The sequence below is a fragment of the Argopecten irradians genome, chromosome 2, assembly GCF_041381155.1.
Source record: "Argopecten irradians isolate NY chromosome 2, Ai_NY, whole genome shotgun sequence".
Classification (NCBI taxonomy): Eukaryota; Metazoa; Mollusca; class Bivalvia; order Pectinida; family Pectinidae; genus Argopecten; species Argopecten irradians.
In genome coordinates, this window is record NC_091135.1 from 37,950,908 (window position 1) to 37,968,438 (window position 17,531).

Genomic DNA, 17,531 nt, shown 5'->3' on the forward strand with positions numbered 1-17,531 from the left:
CATATAAGTCTATCTTTGATGATTGCACTCCATATTCCTTCTAATCATTGCTCAATTGAAAAAAATTCTTCAAGTCCTTACGTTTCTTTTAAATTTTAAGTAGTTGAGAAAAATAAAACAATGTCTGAATAATGAATTGATAATGCTAATAATAAATTTTAAGTTAAGAATTACCTAACATATACATGTACATACATGTTAACACTGCTAAATTTTACATACAAAATCCGAGTCCAGTCCTTAAGTTTGTTAAATGGAATCAGAGTAGAGAGTAACATAGTACTAATCACACTGTATAAAATGTATAGAATTCTGTATAAATGGAGGCTTATATTATGTACAAGTATTACAGTATATGGCATAATCAATACATAGTGTATGAAAATCTGTGAGAAATTGTACAATTTGGAGTTTGTACATTTTACGTATAGAAATGGTCTTATACAACAGGTTTATAAAAATGTGATCAAATCAGAATCATCTCAATGATTTATTGTGTATAAACTTTTAATATCTTTATCTCATTTACCCCTACAGACACATTAGGACTTTCCCAATTATATGTATAGAACAGTTCATTATTAAAGTGAAGGGGTGAATGAGATTTATTAATTGGATATTTTTGTAATGGCTGACTACAACATGTTTGAAATAATGCAGATTTATTCTTATACTTCAAACAATGAAAATATGCAAAAACATTTCCTATCAAACAGTACAATGTATGTTTTCGGTTTTTTTTTCATGACTTCATAAGTCCACCAACAGAAAGTACCAAATTATATTATATAAATTGTTAACTTCAGGTTTATATACAATTTTATCTGTTGCTAAAGTAAGAAGTCAATATTTTCATGTCTAATTTCCCATTTAAATGAGAAAAGTAAAAGAATTGCACGATAAAATATTCACAGTCCATATATAATTAAAGCATTATACAGCTAAGGCTTAAATAAGCACTCTTCAACATCATCAAAATCTGATTCTGTCTTCAGACAAGATGTACACATTCAAAACAAAAGTGTGACTCATTGTCAGTAGCTAATTTTCTCGTACACAAACGCGAGAAATAAATCTTTGGTTTTAGAAGTTCAACATCCTCTGTAACCCAGGGTCTATATTATTTTACTTACTTATTTTTATCAGTTAATAATATATTGCATAAAATGGGCTTCCAAGGATGAACGTTTAAAAAGAAAAAAATAGAAAATGGTTTCAGTTTCAAATTTGCACTAACAGTACTGTAAGCAAACTTACTTTTTTTTCTTCATTGATGCGAGATTCAAATATAATAGTGGAAGGTAATCATGGCAAAATAGTTTCAATTACAGAGCAATGAACATTGAGTTTACACGTACATGACCAACGCTAAAAATTCTAGATTAATGATCATATATAGCGCAATCAAAGTGCTGGTAATATGATCAAGAATGGAGAAAACACTAAATTTAATTACAGCCATGAAACACAATTCGTAAGATGTACACCAATCTAATGCTAATTAATTGTTAGATACATATCCTAGAAGGCACTTAATTACTGAAAGGTCCTATGATTCCAAGATCATTTCGGGGATACTGAAAGGTCCCATGATTCCAAGATCAATTTCATATTGGGAATACTGCATACACATGTATCTTGGTTACAATGGTTCTGGTAAATCTTAGTATCATAGTACAAGCGTATACCGTACTATTGAATGTCTCCTGAAAAAGGGTCCTTATAGACAAGTGGTCTTTACTCACAGGTTGAATTGTAATGAAATTGGTCATTTGGAACCCTAGCAAAGTGGTCGTTTTACAAGTTGGTCTTCATACAGAGGTGGTCACTAAGGTCAAATTACGAAACCCTGATTAGCTAGAATTTAAAAATTTCGGCGACACAAAAGCTGATATCAAAGTAATACCTACATTTGTCATAGCTTCAGCATATTTCTATTGTTAAAATATTACTAAGAAACAAATTCCAGTTTTTTCAAAGTTTTTTTTTAAGTAGGTAGGTTTTCTCTGCAATGACTAATAAATGGTTTCCCTAAAAGAGTACATAATCTATTAAAGTTGTATATTTGTATTATGCTTATTAAAGTTCAATGATAAATTGAAGCACTTTTCATAAATAGTTTAAATACCTCCAGTAACAAAACAAAAATATCTCAAATTATACTTAAAGGATGAATGATCAAACTTAACAACAAGAAGGTAAAAATCCATCTAGAATTAAGAGCCCAGTAATTCTGTTGCTATTTTTTGGGCCATGTAGAAAACTCGGAAGACGTTAATCCAGCAGCATTAGGAGCCGAAACATACCCAGGTAAGCAATAATCCTTATGATTCGATAAATTTCAACAATGTCAACGCTGTATATCATTCTCATTCTCTGAGAACCAGAGGAAACTTCCTTAATGGATCACAGAAGATTAAGCTGGACGATCTGTTGTATGGAGACATAACACAAAATCTTTTTTTTTTTCGGTCTTGTGTGGATCTTATATATCTTTTGTTGATTTTTGCCTTATTTGGATCTTATGCATTTTTGATGATAACATGTAGAAGAATTGACACTAGCTCTGACAAACATAATGAAAATCTGGTGATGAATCTATGTATTATACCATTATTACATCATCTTCACTTTCTTTTTTATCGTCTGTATTAGGGGTAGACAACTCCTCCTTGTTGCCGTTGTTGTCTTCTTTATCTACGTCTTTTTTAATGTCTTTGTTCCCATTCACAGAAAGTTTCTCCGAGGACACAGACTTTTTGTCCTCTGACCCAGACAGGGGAGATAATTCCTCTGAAGTTATAGACACGTTCATTGGATCATGAACTGATCGATGTTTCCATTCTAGCGAGTTTTCTTTTTCTGTAATAAAGAAATAAGTAACATCAATATTGTATCAAGCCTTTATCTGTGTCCAAAGTTTAATAGTAGAAACATCATGGTTAATTAAAGATGCTCCACAGCTGTCAGAGCATAAATTAACAATAACTTATGTATAATGGTGTTTATACGTGTTTAATTAACACAGAAATGCATATAAAATAATTGATTTTGCTTTTGGTGCATGCATAATCAGTACTTAATTCCATATAGGGCAAAGTGCTATGGAATTTTTTCAGGATGCAATTTATTACCTTTAATATTTTTATCTTGAATTAAAATAAGAAGCTCAAACTTTTCAATGGCGGTAATGGTGTAAAGTAAGTAACTTTTGTAACTGAAGAAAAATGCTAATTCGTCTGCCCCTGTTTTTGATAGAAAAAACTAGAAATATGTCTGTTAGACATTAAGTGCTCGCTATAACGACTTCCTAACCTTAATTTCCAGTATGAAATCATCCTCGGCAACAGGTGTCCCCGTGTACTTAGCACTTTCGCTCATTATCCTTGGGACTATTGCAAGGAGATGGTTTACACCCTTGTGTATTGTACCGGTAATTAAATGTGAAATACCTTAATAACTTTGTTAAGTGTGTTCTTTGTTACATAGAAATGTGTTTATTATTATATAGATATTGATACGATAGACTTGTTTCACTGTTCAAAATAGTTGTCCGCTAGAACACTGTCCAGTTTGTGCACATGGTGACTTACCTGTGCCACGCTTGAACGCCTTTCTGAGGTACATTAGATGTAGAGCTCAGACACCCAGGCTGATATTTTACATTGCCTTTTTTGTTTCTCTCAAGGATGTGTGATTTTAGAAATATTTCTTAGAACTGTAGTAAATGCAGGCTGTGGTCACAGGATTTAGTAAGAGATAGTGGAACGTACACCTAGGACCTATATGTAGGATGATATGAAATGAATTAAATATGTGGCCTGTACTAAAAGTTATCCGTTTCGTCACTTTCTTTTATTGACTATTTAAACCTGATTTGCATTGTTTCCGAAGTCAATCAGATCGATGCTTAGAATATCGTGCAAGAGTTTGTTCACTGACAAGTATGTCTTAGTATATGTTTTTGAAAGGTTGAATTCACTAAAATCACAGCGAAATCTATTGAATGGTATGAGACACCGACTTCTGGTATCGCATGCGCAGTTGGAATCTGCGCATATAGCGGATGTACACAGACTCTACATCCGACAAGGAAAATAATAGAGCGAGTACACTCGCACTAAATCTTTAATGATGATATAGGGGTGATGACAAAGATAATCAAATACATGAATATGTGCCTTTTTTGGAATATAAGTTAAAGTACCGTATTTGAACCAATGAATGCCCTTGTCCCTGTAAGCATCTCTCCCCAATTTTTTAGGCCTCAATTTTATTTACCTCAAATCATTTAATTTGAGGCAGACTAAAACTATGAAAACTGAGTAGGTTTCTCCATTTTATTTCTTTTGCCAATTGATCAATTAATGGCCTACTCTGTGCAGTAATTTTGTGAAATGTTAGCCCAGCGCTGGTCTTATTAAGTTCCCCTTTATTTATTTTTTTTATTATTTTTAAGAAATCCGGGCACTTATTGGGTCAAATACAGAATGTTTATTTTTCTCAAAATTGAATGTCTCCTTGGGGTTAAGAGCATGGGGGAAACATAATAGTTGTCAAGCACTGATAATCCTCTTTAACTGGTTTACCCCTGAATACACATTTAGGCTCTTCTGAATCAAAGACAAGACCAGTCCATTATGACATTACAGGGGTAAATGAGATAACAGACACAAACCTTTATTGATATTAGGTAAGGATTGGTCCCGGGGTAAAGAATTGCTCTTTTTCTTGAACTCTAAGGGTGGGGCACCAGTGTTGAGACCCATTTTCTTTATCTTGTCCTCCACAGACAGTCTCAGTGTCCCAGAGTCCACCACAACACCTTCCTCCACCTTGTCACCTCCGCCAGACTTCTCACCATCCACTGTATCTGCGCAGAAAATTCATACGATCAATTATCACATCAAATTAACTTTAACTAAGCCCTGGACTTCTCCGGCATTTGAACTACATGTATGTTGAAGAATGGGGCTGATAAGTTAATAAAACAGATTTGAGAGAACAAATAGAAAGACAAGAAGAGGCCCATAGGCCTTAATGGTCATTTTATCAATGAAATACATAAGACAACTTTCCAACTTTCCAAATCCCATTAATTTAAAAACAAATATTATTTCTTTTCAACCTGGGGTATATATACTTGCCAATTTTCAATTGACTTATTTTGTTGGAATCCATTCATGAGATTAGAAGAACCAGAATTCTGAAGCCAAAAATCCCCATTTGGAGCCAGGTCACACTGTATCAATTGACTCACAAACTTAGAGATGTATATATATACATAGATATATCTTAATTCCAAAATTTTAAACAAAATGAACATTTAGTAAAAAAAAAAAAAAGCCTTCTTTTCCAATTCATTTTTGACTGAAATAAGAAAGACCTTACTTCTATATACCGTAAAAACTGGTATAATTTGCGCACCAGTGTAATTTGCGCAGGTACTTTTTAGGGCTGAAAATGCTGGAAAAAATCTACTATCAGTATATTTTGCGCAGCGCATCAAAAAATTTGGGAAAAAACGATGTCCAGGGAGTCCCAAAATCGATGTATGAAGGTGACAATTTCAATGCAAAATATTCCCCAGAAATGCTTGACAACTTGCACAAAGAATTGTTGTATTAAGAAGAAATAACATATTAAAACCACGTTGTGTTTGTTTTCTTTTATTGGCCACCGTAACCTGAAACTAAAATATCTTGCAGATGTCCAAAATATCGGCGGTCCGGTCCGCCGTACTCCGTGCACATGTCAATGTTTTGAGATATTATACATGAATAATAATCAGGAATATTCAAAAAGATTACAATATATTTGTTTAAAATTGTCACAATAAGTAATTAGTGTGTTTGGGATCATAACAATCAAAAGCAATCGGCTAGAGGCTACATATGTTTGCTTGCAACAATCACATTGTGAGTAAACTCACACTCACTACATGTACGGTACCAGATCCAAGCTGATTGATAATTATATTTATCAATACGGTTGAATATCCTGCAGTATTGCAAACCACTTGTTGAAAGTCCTAAATATACATGTAGGTCAGTTTAGGCATCTTATAAATCCCACGTGTGTTTTGACTTTTAGCACACGACCTGCAGCCGGACCCTACGTAAGGAGCATTGCTAGATTTGCTTTCGGAGTTTCATGTCCAAAGCTAAAGGCTAATTATATACAACAATACGGTTGAAAATGTCACTAACCTTGTAGCTTGTTAATTCTGCAGTAATACAATTGCAAACCACTTATTGAAAGTCATAAATATAGGTCAGTTTAGGCATCTTATAAATCCCACGTGTGTTTTGACTTTTTGCACACGGCCTGCAGCCGGGGTATACGTATGTTTGTGTATACACACACACTCTCTACAGACTCTCTCTACAGCCTCTCTCCCCTAAAAAAATACAGGTAAACTAGATTGACCGGCCAAAGTCACTGATTGTGGCTGTCCCATTATACTATGAGGTGTATAGGGTATACATCTCTTGCTGTCAGTAGAAGCCATGCTCTCAGTCAGTCGCCATTGAAATTAGCGGGGCAAATTGAAACAAGACATCGTAGTCATAACTTAACACTTTAATTAGCCATAGATAATCCACTATAATAGGTGAGGCATTGTTTTTACAATCTTTAATACCTTTTATCATATAAAATGGCTACCATACACAGAGCGGTACTCAACATTCATAGATCGTCAGCCCCTCAGAACGGACAGATTTTTTCCCTGTAAATTTTTTAAAACTACTCATCAATGTAATTTGCGCACCCCCAACTTCAAATTTTATTTTTGCACAGAAAAAGTGCGCATATTACACAAGTTTTTACGGTACATGTAATTTATTTCAATCTTACCATCGATGGAGCTCTGATTAGAACTGGTTCGCGGTGAGCTGCTTGGTTTATTGGGCGGCTTAGGAGGGCGTGGCTTTAACAGTGGGGGAGGCTTCTTTCCATCTAATAGATACAAAATAAAATGTAACAGAAACAGTTTTCATCTTAGTTCCTTGTCAGTTCTTTTATGTGGAAATTCATGTCATTCTTCTTTGTTAAACATCCATGTTAATTTTGTCTGTTAAATCAAGCACACAAGTTTAGAATTTAATGATAATATATACATACATACATACTTCACCACTGACAAATGGCCTTTTTTTCTAAAAAGGCATGCACCAAAAGCAAAATATTTTATTTTTTATTTTTTGCGTGTGTGTTAATTTGACATACATGTTCACGATAAAACATCAATTGTTCAAATGCTGATTATCGTTTATGCTCTATTGGCGATGGAGCATCTGTAAATAGAACAATGAAAATTAACGCTTTTTGATTGCTCCTAAAATTATTTCCTGAAAATCTGTTACAGACTGTTATTTGGCTTCAGTTTCACGCTTAAACTAAGATTTTCAGAAAGCATTACTGTAACACAAGTTTCCTATGGTAAATTTCAGTTAAGGGATTTCCTTATGGAATGTTTGTGAAATGGGGTCCTGCAGCACTAACATAACATTGTATCTATAACAGGAATTATACCCAGTGACTTCCTATCTCCAGCTCCTAATGTACTGTCTACTTCAGAGTTACGGTTACGAGGGGCTGGTCTGGGTTTTGATGCTATTGCTGGGGCCTTAGGAGAGCTGTTGGTTTGTGGTGAGGGAGAACTCGCTGTTGATGCTCCTCCTGGTGATGTTGGCGATTCATCATCATTTAATAAATTCTCCTAAACAATGTAGAAAGTAATTATAATTATAAAAGAAAATCTCACTCATTAATAATGTATTTAACCCATTGACCCCTTGAGTTTCATAATGGACTGGTCTAGTCTTTGATTTAAAATGTTCTAAATGCATTTTCAGGAGTGAATGAGATAAGTTACACAATCTACAATCTGTGATGCTTGTTTTAATTTTAAAAACAGAAATTATTTCACACATCATTTACAAAACAAGTTATACCAACTCAAGCAAATCAGTCTTGTTGGTGGAGATGGAAACATATGAGAGGTCTTGTAAGAGAATGAGAAATATCAGACAGGTGAGCTATACATACCTTTACATTGACAAAAGGGGAATTAAACCCCAGCCATGAAAAGCAAAGTGTATTGAAAATGATTACCATTGATGTGGTCCTATTGTTATACAGACCTTATAACTCTTGAGAAAAGTAAGTGATTCTTATCTCCTTGATTTGTAGGCACATCACAGCTTATGCTACAAAATAATGGTCTAACAATCATTATCAAACAAGGACAAAACCATTGAGATTCGAACCCCTACCCTAGAGAATCTCTTGTTCTGCCGTATCTGTTCCATCATGTCCCCACTGAAGCCCATTGGTTTAACTCCACCCAGACCAAACTTGGGCTTCATGGCTTGTTTGACTGGCTTCAGTTCTTCAGGTTCGGGTTCAGGTTTTGGTTCAGGTTTAGCCTCCACCTTGGGTTCAGGCAAAGGTTCAGAAGGTTCAGGTGTGACCTGTGGCTCGGGGGTAGGTTCTCTAGATACCTCCTTTTCAGGTTTCTTCTCTGTCTCTACAACAGTCCATAAAACAACAATCAGCCACTACAAGTCTACACAATGGAAGTTCATATAACAACAATCAGCCACTACAAGTCTACACAATGGAAGTCCATATAACAACAATCAGCCACTGCAAGTCTACACAATGGAAGTTCATATAACAACAATCAGCCACAACAAGTCTACACAATGGAAGTTCATATAACAACAATCAGCCACTACAAGTCTACACAATGGAAGTTCATATAACAACAATCAGCCACTACAAGTCTACACAATGGAAGTTCATATAACAACAATCAGCCACTACAAGTCTACACAATGGAAGTTCATATAGCAACAATCAGCCACTACAAGTCTACACAATGGAAGTTCATATAGCAACAATCAGCCACTACAAGTCTACACAATGGAAGTCCATATAACAACAATCAGCCACTACAAGTCTACACAATGGAAGTTCATATAGCAACAATCAGCCACTACAAGTCTACACAATGGAAGTCCATATAACAACAATCAGCCACTACAAGTCTACACAATGGAAGTTCATATAACAACAATCAGCCACTACAAGTCTACACAATGGAAGTTCATATAGCAACAATCAGCCACTACAAGTCTACACAATGGAAGTCCATATAACAACAATCAGCCACTACAAGTCTACACAATGGAAGTTCATATAACAACAATCAGCCACTACAAGTCTACACAATGGAAGTTCATATAACAACAATCAGCTACAAGTCTACACAAGAAGTTTACACAAATGGAAGTACCAATCATAACAACAATCAGCCACTACAAGTCTACACAATGGAAGTCATATAACAACAATCAGCCACTACAAGTCTACACAATGGAAGTTCATATACAACAATCAGCCACTACAAGTCTACACAATGGAAGTTCATATAACAACAATCAGCCACTACAAGTCTACACAATGGAAGTTCATATAACAACAATCAGCACTACAAGTCTACACAATGGAAGTTCCATATAACAACAATCAGCCACTACAAGTCTACACAATGGAAGTTCCATATAACAACAACAATCAGCCACTACAAGTCTACACAATGGAAGTTCATATAACAACAAATCAGCCACTACAAGTCTACACAATGGAAGTTCATATAGCAACAATCAGCCACTACAAGTCTACACAATGGAAGTCCATATAGCAACAATCAGCCACTACAAGTCTACACAATGGAAGTTCATATAACAACAATCAGCCACTACAAGTCTACACAATGGAAGTTCATATAACAACAATCAGCCACTACAAGTCTACACAATGGAAGTTCATATAACAACAATCAGCCACTACAAGTCTACACAATGGAAGTTCATATAACAACAATCAGCCACTACAAGTCTACACAATGGAAGTTCATATAACAACAATCAGCCACTACAAGTCTACACAATGGAAGTTCATATAACAACAATCAGCCACTACAAGTCTACACAATGGAAGTTCATATAACAACAATCAGCCACTACAAGTCTACACAATGGAAGTTCATATAACAACAATCAGCCACTACAAGTCTACACAATGGAAGTCCATATAACAACAATCAGCCACTACAAGTCTACACAATGGAAGTCCATATAACAACAATCAGCCACTGCAAGTCTACACAATGGAAGTTCATTTAGCAACAATCAGCCACTACAAGTTTACACAATGGAAGTCCATATAACAACAATCAGTCTACACAATGGAAGTTCATATAACAACAATCAGCCACTACAAGTCTACACAATGGAAGTTCATATAACAACAATCAGCCACTACAAGTCTACACAATGGAAGTTCATATAACAACAATCAGCCACTACAAGTCTACACAATGGAAGTCCATACATATAACAACAATCAGCCACTACAAGTCTACACAATGGAAGTCCATATAACAACAATCAGCCACTACAAGTCTACACAATGGAAGTCCATATAACAACAATCAGCCACTACAAGTCTACACAATGGAAGTCCATATAACAACAATCAGCCACTACAAGTCTACACAATGGAAGTTCATATAGCAACAATCAGCCACTACAAGTCAACACAATGGAAGTTCATATAACTACAATCAGCCACTACAAGTCTACACAAAGGAAGTTCATATAGCAACAATCAGCCACTACAAGTCTACACAATGGAAGTTCATATCACAACAAGCAGCCACTACAAGTCTAAACAATGGAAGTTCATATAACAACAATCAGCCACAACAAGTCTACACAATGGAAGTCCATATAACTACAATCAGCAACTATAACTCTACAGATCGAAGCCTAATGGTAGAATGATGGACACCTTAACCACTTAGCCACTGTTACCCAGAAAGGAAAGGCTAGTGGTAACATACACTGTCAGACTTTAAACTACTTTGGTACCACAGCTCCAGAGTTGGAGGCCATGTGGTAGAATGTCAGCCAATTTGACCCCTCCAGCTCTAAAGATGGAAGGCATAATGGAAGAATGTCGGACAGCTTAACCACTTAGCCACGATGACCGAGAAAAGGAAGCCTAGTGGTAGATTGTCTTAACCACTTGGCACCAGAAGTTAAGATTAGCAGTTAAGTATTATACACCTTAACCATTTAGCCACTGCGACCTTAACATGAAAGTGTAGTGGTAGAATGACACTTTAACCATTAGGCCCCACACAGAGCAGTGGGTCACTACAGGACCACTAGAGAGCCTTACCTTTAGGTTTCTCCCCCTTGCTCTCCTCCGTAGCCTTCCCATTCCTATCCGGAGACTTTTCCGGCTTTTTCTTGGTCTTAAAGGGAGACAGCCTAACTTTGGAATTCCGTTCAAATATACTCCCGCCTTTACTTGATGAATTTGATTGCTCTGGTGTTGATGTCTTGGTTTTACTGCGATCTGGAGACTTATCGGGTTTAGACGACTCATCTACAGAAGCTTTCTTCTTTCTGCTAAATATACCAAGTCCTGAAAACCTGTTGGAAAGATATACATAATTACATAGAATTTTTATTATCTTTCAGTGATGGAGTCATAATGTGAAGTGTTTTATTTTTTTCACAATACTGTAAATAAACTTATTTTTATGTAAAGTCACATATGTCACAGATGATATCAAATTGCTAAAATATATTGATACATAAGTGTTTCAAACACAGATGAAGTAGAACCTTATACATCTATAAAAACAAGTTATAATTAACAGAGTTTAACGCATAATTTTAAAAGAGTAGACATCATCGGAGATTTCATTACAAAGCACATTGAACATCCACCAGGAAACACAAGAGCAATGTAATTAAAATACAGATTTGTTCAATAGAGAATCTAACAACATCACATTCTTATACCACCTGTACTTCAGATACAATACATTGTCTACACCTTGCTGCATCAGCTGTAAACGTCATTTCATCCCTTATACATATACTTACAGTTTGTTGTGTTCTTTGGACGAGATAACTAGGTAAACAAAAATTGTTTTGACAGAATTTTCAAACAGTTTCATCCCCGGTCAAGATTTTGGCAGCAGCAATTTGATTGGTCATTTCATCTGGATTTGACCCCTAATGGGATGTTGTCAGATCCTCTTATCAAACGTAATAAAGGATCTGTATTTTAATTAGATTGACACAAGAGAAGCAGACAGAAAGAAAAACTCACCCTTTCTTTGATGGCTCCTTTTCTTTATCCTTTTGACTTTTCTCTTTCTTTATTTTGACTTCTGGCTCAGATTTACTACAAACATCAATCAAATATGTATTTTACTTGCTGTGGGTTCACATGAAACTTTATCTTACTGATTGCAAGAGTTGTATTGTTTAACTCAATTCATCCCTGAAACCTCACAATGGACTGGTTTAGTTTTTGATTAAGAATAGCCTAAATGTGTCTTCAGGGGTAAGTGAGTTAAGGATGAACATGCCAGGTATAAAGTATTATAAAATGTCATCATGGCTGAATTACTTCAAAGTTACCAGTTTGATTTTCATTGTAGATCAAGAGGATTATACAAAATGTTTACTCGTCAAGGTGATTGATTTTCATTGTAGATCAAGTGGATTATACAAAATGTTTACTCGTAAAGGTGATTGATTTTCATTGTAGATCAAGAGGATTATACAAAATGTTTACTCGTCAAGGTGATTGATTTTCATTGTAGATCAAGTGGATTATACTTAATGTTTACTCGTAAAGGTGATTGATTTTCATTGTAGATCAAGTGGATTATACAAAATGTTTACTCGTCAAGGTGATTGATTTTCATTGTAGATCAAGAGGATTATACAAAATGTTTACTTCGTCATTTTCATTGTAGATTGGATTTATACAATGTTTACTGTCAAGGTGATTGATTTCATTGTAGATCAAGGGATTATACAAAATGTTTACTCGTCAAGGTGATTTTCTTGTAGATCAAGGATTATAAAATGTTTACTCGTCAAGGTGATGATTTTCATTGTAGATCAAGTGGATTATACAAAATGTTTACTCGTCAAGGTGATTGATTTTCATTGTAGATCAAGTGGATTATACAAAATGTTTACTCTCAGGTATTGATTTCATTGTAGATCAAGTGGATTTACGAGTATGATTGATTTTCATTGTAGATCAAGTGGATTATACAAAATGTCTACTCGTCAAGGTGATTGATTTTCATTGTAGATCAAGTGGATTATACAAAATGTTTACTCGTCAAGGTGATTGATTTTCATTGTAGATCAAGAGGATTATACAAAATGTTTACTCGTCAAGGTGATTGATTTTCATTGTAGATCAAGTGGATTATACAAATGTTTACTCGTCAAGGTGATTGATTTTCATTGTAGATCAAGTGGATTATACAAAATGTTTTACTCGTCAAGGTGATTGATTTTCATTGTAGATCAAGTGGATTATACAAAATGTTTACTCGTCAAGGTGATTGATTTTCATTGTAGATCAAGAGGATTATACAAAATGTTTACTCGTCAAGGTGATTGATTTTCATTGTAGATCAAGTGGATTATACAAAATGTTTACTCGTAAAGGTGATTGATTTTCATTGTAGATCAAGTGGATTATACAAAATGTTTACTCGTAAAGGTGATTGATTTTCATTGTAGATCAAGAGGATTATACAAAATGTTTACTCGTCAAGGTGATTGATTTTCATTCATTTATCAAGCCAGGATTATTTTCATTGTAGATCAAGTGGATTATACAAAATGTTTTATCGTCAAGGTGATTGATTTTCATTGTAGATCAAGAGGATTATACAAAATGTTTACTCGTCAAGGTGATTTTTTTATTCATTTAAAAGCCAGGTACAGAAAATGAATTTACAAGGAAAGGCAATATGACAAAAAGAGTGACAAAAAAGAAAATCCAAAACTTAAATGGTACATAAATCATGCAATTACACTATCACATATTCTAGTACTAAATGTGTCCAACTTGTACATTCTTCTATCTCTCTTCATATCTCTCCCTGGATGTACTATGTTACAGTAAAACTGAAGGCATTTTTGGATAATACAACTTTGGCCAAAAACAGTCCTTCAGCATCACCAGAAATCCACAAGTCACTGTTTTATTGTTCGTGACTTGTGACTCGTGTGGTTTCTGACGATGGCATACAGAGACTGCTTCTGAAGATTGCAACAGAAGTGATGCCCAAAGACAATGCAGTGGACCGTTATTCGATCAACTGAATTTTTTTTTAAATGTACATAAAAGGACCATAATACTCTGTTTCACCAGATATATACACAAGTTGTCACACACAGAGCCTTCAGTTTTACTAGGACATAGACCAGGTGTGGATATAACCACAGTGATAGTAACCCCTGGAGGATGAATTTGAATAAACTGTTAAAATTAGAAATAATTAGATACTGAAGTTGACCATAGGCTACAGACCACTGACCGCAAAAAAATGACCACTTACCTTGACGGAGTGCGTTTCACCTCTGCCACAGGAGAGCTAACTGTCACTGAATGTTCCTTCACAGTCTGTCGGTTGAAGAATGTGTCCAGCCCCTCGTCAGCCTGAAGGGGTTCATTCGTTGCTAGTTTGGCAGTGGGACCTGGTCGCCTTGACTGATAATTCTTCGGTCTCTTGGCACGACCTTTGTTGGGATTAAAGAGTTTTGGAGCAGCAGCTTCCCCAAGTTCAAGGTCAATGATGTCTGAAATATCAACCAGTTTTTAAAAATGTACATACAGTGTAGATTCTTATCATACTTATAATCTTACAAATGCTTAACTCGCCCGCTTATATTTTGATTCAAAGTTTCTTTAAAATCAATTTAGAAGAATTAATTATGATTGAAAATGAATGCCCATTATTATTTTCATTTTTTTTTATCCAAATTATCAGACAAAATTTGACTTTTTGTTGCAATTTCATATTGCCCTCAAAGTTCAATCCCACTTGAAAATACTTCTTAAAGAGGTACACTTGTTCTGAAAGTAATAATGACGTCTATAAAACTATCCAATAGTGGAGTATCTGAAAACAAATTATCTTTGTAGATAGCTATAGTTGCAAATGTCATCATGTATACAATGTAGTGTTTATGGTAGTACCTGAAGTACCCGATGTGACAGACGATGTCATGGAGCTAGGTGGCTCCTCAGGAATAGCATCAGTCTTGTTGAGCTGAGTGTTGTTGGCTAAGTCCTCTGTTGATCCCACTGTATAAAATCAATCAGAACCTCTAACAGTATGACACACAATCACTTGCACTTTTAACAATACAAGCTAATACTGTATTTTCCCTATAATTATACACTTTCATTAAACAAATCTTAAGCATCAAACAGTTTTTGCTTTGGTGCCTGCAATGGCAGAAAATGGCCCCCTCCTCCCAAGTATCCCATAGGATATGATGGAGGAGGGGCATTCTGACAGCTAATAGCCCGAGGCTAATGGTTTCTGAGCTATGTGATACCCTCACAAGCCGAGGGTTAGCGCAAAAGAATGCCCAGGCTATCGCCAATTTTGTATCAAATTGGTAAAAATGTTGGGGTTTCCTAATTTGAGGAGGCATCCTTAATAAGAACATGTGGTACTTACATTGACTTATACAATTAGATATGTTAATATACACATTTCAGAGATGATTTTTTTTCTTTCTTTCTGCTTATTTTTAGATTAGCTCTTTGCTACAGTTTCTAAGGCACGCTTTTGTGATCCAAATCAAATAATAATAAGTTCCCATATAATTATATAGTATAGCTCATTATGACAACTAGAATCATATACAAATGGAATGCAATCACAAACAGCTATTGTATGCTAAACTTCACAAATATGGAATGAGATCTCCTTGCTTCTGAGTTAAATAAACAAAGATATCTGCTGTGAATAAATATATCTCCAATTTCTGCCAGTGTTTTGAAAATATATACACAACCTTACTTATCATGATGTAACTAAATTCTTAAAGCAATTATCCATTACCATAGCAACAGCAGAACACTAAATATAATCAGTTAAAACTGCAAGAGTCAAGTAGGTGGTGGATCATTAAATAAACAATAAATATCATTCGTATATATATATTGAAATAAAACAATACTGATAATTGTAATAGCCTCAGAACAAAAGGTAATAGACTCAAAACAACAATAGGATGCACACAATATTTGGGTACCTCACATCACAATACCTTCTTTACCTGATATAGTGGGACTGGTCAATTGCTTGGTAACCCCCTGACCTTCGCTCGGTTGCTTGGCAACACTTTGACCTTGACTCTCAGTAGACTTTCCTGAGAGTGACGATGATGATAACAGCACAGACCTTCTCTTGATCCGAGGCTTAGGAACAGGATCTTGTGAGGTAGGGGTGGAGTCAGGGGAGGGGCCAGTCAATGTGGGCGTGGTCTGAGGGGTTGTGACTGGCGTGACCTTTGGGGTAGTTTGTATGGGATCAACATTGTCACCTTTGGGAGTAGGAATTTCAGCAGTAGCTTCCAATTTTCGGTTGTGCATTTGTAAAGCTTTTTGTACCTGCTCGGCATCTGGTAAGGAAGCAAGCATGGTTAGCTATTCAACACTACAAAGCACGCAGTTATAGAGGTAGGAATCTGTAAACCCAAAACAAATTCTGAATGGACCATGTTAAATTTTCAACATTTAATATACATGTATTTTTCTGATTTTGCTTTATTTCAATGGTAATTCAATATCATATTACCTTTCGTAAAATTTGAAACATTTTTTTCCCCCTTTTTGATGTTTGGGTTTACAGACCAATAAATATAGTGAATATGAATGATCTATCACTCTTAGTGGTAAGCCTGCCATCATCAATAACCAGTAATTTTTGACTGTCAAAGAAACATTCATAATAGATCCTTACAATCACCAATGACAGACGACAAGGATTACCACTATAGGGTGGAGTGTGATGCCTTATAAACCGTTTTTACACACTAGTGATCAATGTATGGTAGTCCACCAGAAGATGGAAGTGCAGTGCAAGAATTCTCCAAACTTTAGGGTTTAAACCCAAAAATACCAGAATTGGTTTAGGTTTTTTTAATCTAAAAAAAATGTCAATGACTGATGCATTTAAGAGCAAATTGACCAAGTATGATTAACTGTGCCAAAAGTGGAATATCATAAGATGTAATTAACTTTGTCAAAACAGGACTTTAACACAAAGTCGCAAATTCTGGGTTTTTAACCCAAAATAACAAAATTAGTTGAGATTTATTTCTTCAATTTTTGTCCTTATACGGTAAGTTTTGACTGATGTTAAAAGCAACATGACAAAGTTTTAGTTCAATTAGAATTTTAAAACAGGACTTTTAACGCAAACGTTGATGCTACCAGTGGAAAAGTATTGTCATCCTCGAACAATCATTGATACTAGACTGTAAAGAAGCTTCCAAACATAAGTTTGGTTTTTTCCCCCCGTTAAATTGATTTAAAAAAAGAAAGCAATTATATTTTGGTTACTAAGGCAACACACACTGCTTTCTATCTATTAATGATGCTTA

At 35.1% G+C, this 17,531-nt stretch overlaps 1 protein-coding gene across 11 annotated transcripts in view; it reads right to left on the reverse strand.

The window, feature by feature from the left end:
• Positions 1-849: 849 nt before the first annotated feature.
• LOC138315389 (F-actin-uncapping protein LRRC16A-like) overlaps positions 850-17,531 on the reverse strand; it is a 71,901-nt gene continuing 55,219 nt past the window's right edge. For 6 of the 11 annotated variants that reach the window (XM_069256380.1, XM_069256376.1, XM_069256378.1 and 3 more), the window contains 10 exons: positions 16,203-16,547; positions 15,109-15,216; positions 14,468-14,708; positions 12,202-12,276; positions 11,257-11,513; positions 8,280-8,533; positions 7,537-7,723; positions 6,859-6,960; positions 4,679-4,873; positions 850-2,862 (listed from right to left, as the gene is read on the reverse strand). In XM_069256380.1, the coding sequence (XP_069112481.1) occupies positions 2,606-2,862; positions 4,679-4,873; positions 6,859-6,960; positions 7,537-7,723; positions 8,280-8,533; positions 11,257-11,513; positions 12,202-12,276; positions 14,468-14,708; positions 15,109-15,216; positions 16,203-16,547 (2,021 nt within the window). In that variant the 3' untranslated portion in view covers positions 850-2,605. The remainder of the gene's footprint in view (positions 2,863-4,678; positions 4,874-6,858; positions 6,961-7,536; positions 7,724-8,279; positions 8,534-11,256; positions 11,514-12,201; positions 12,277-14,467; positions 14,709-15,108; positions 15,217-16,202; positions 16,548-17,531) is intronic. The other 5 variants (XM_069256386.1, XM_069256383.1, XM_069256385.1 and 2 more) reach the window with 1 other exon arrangement.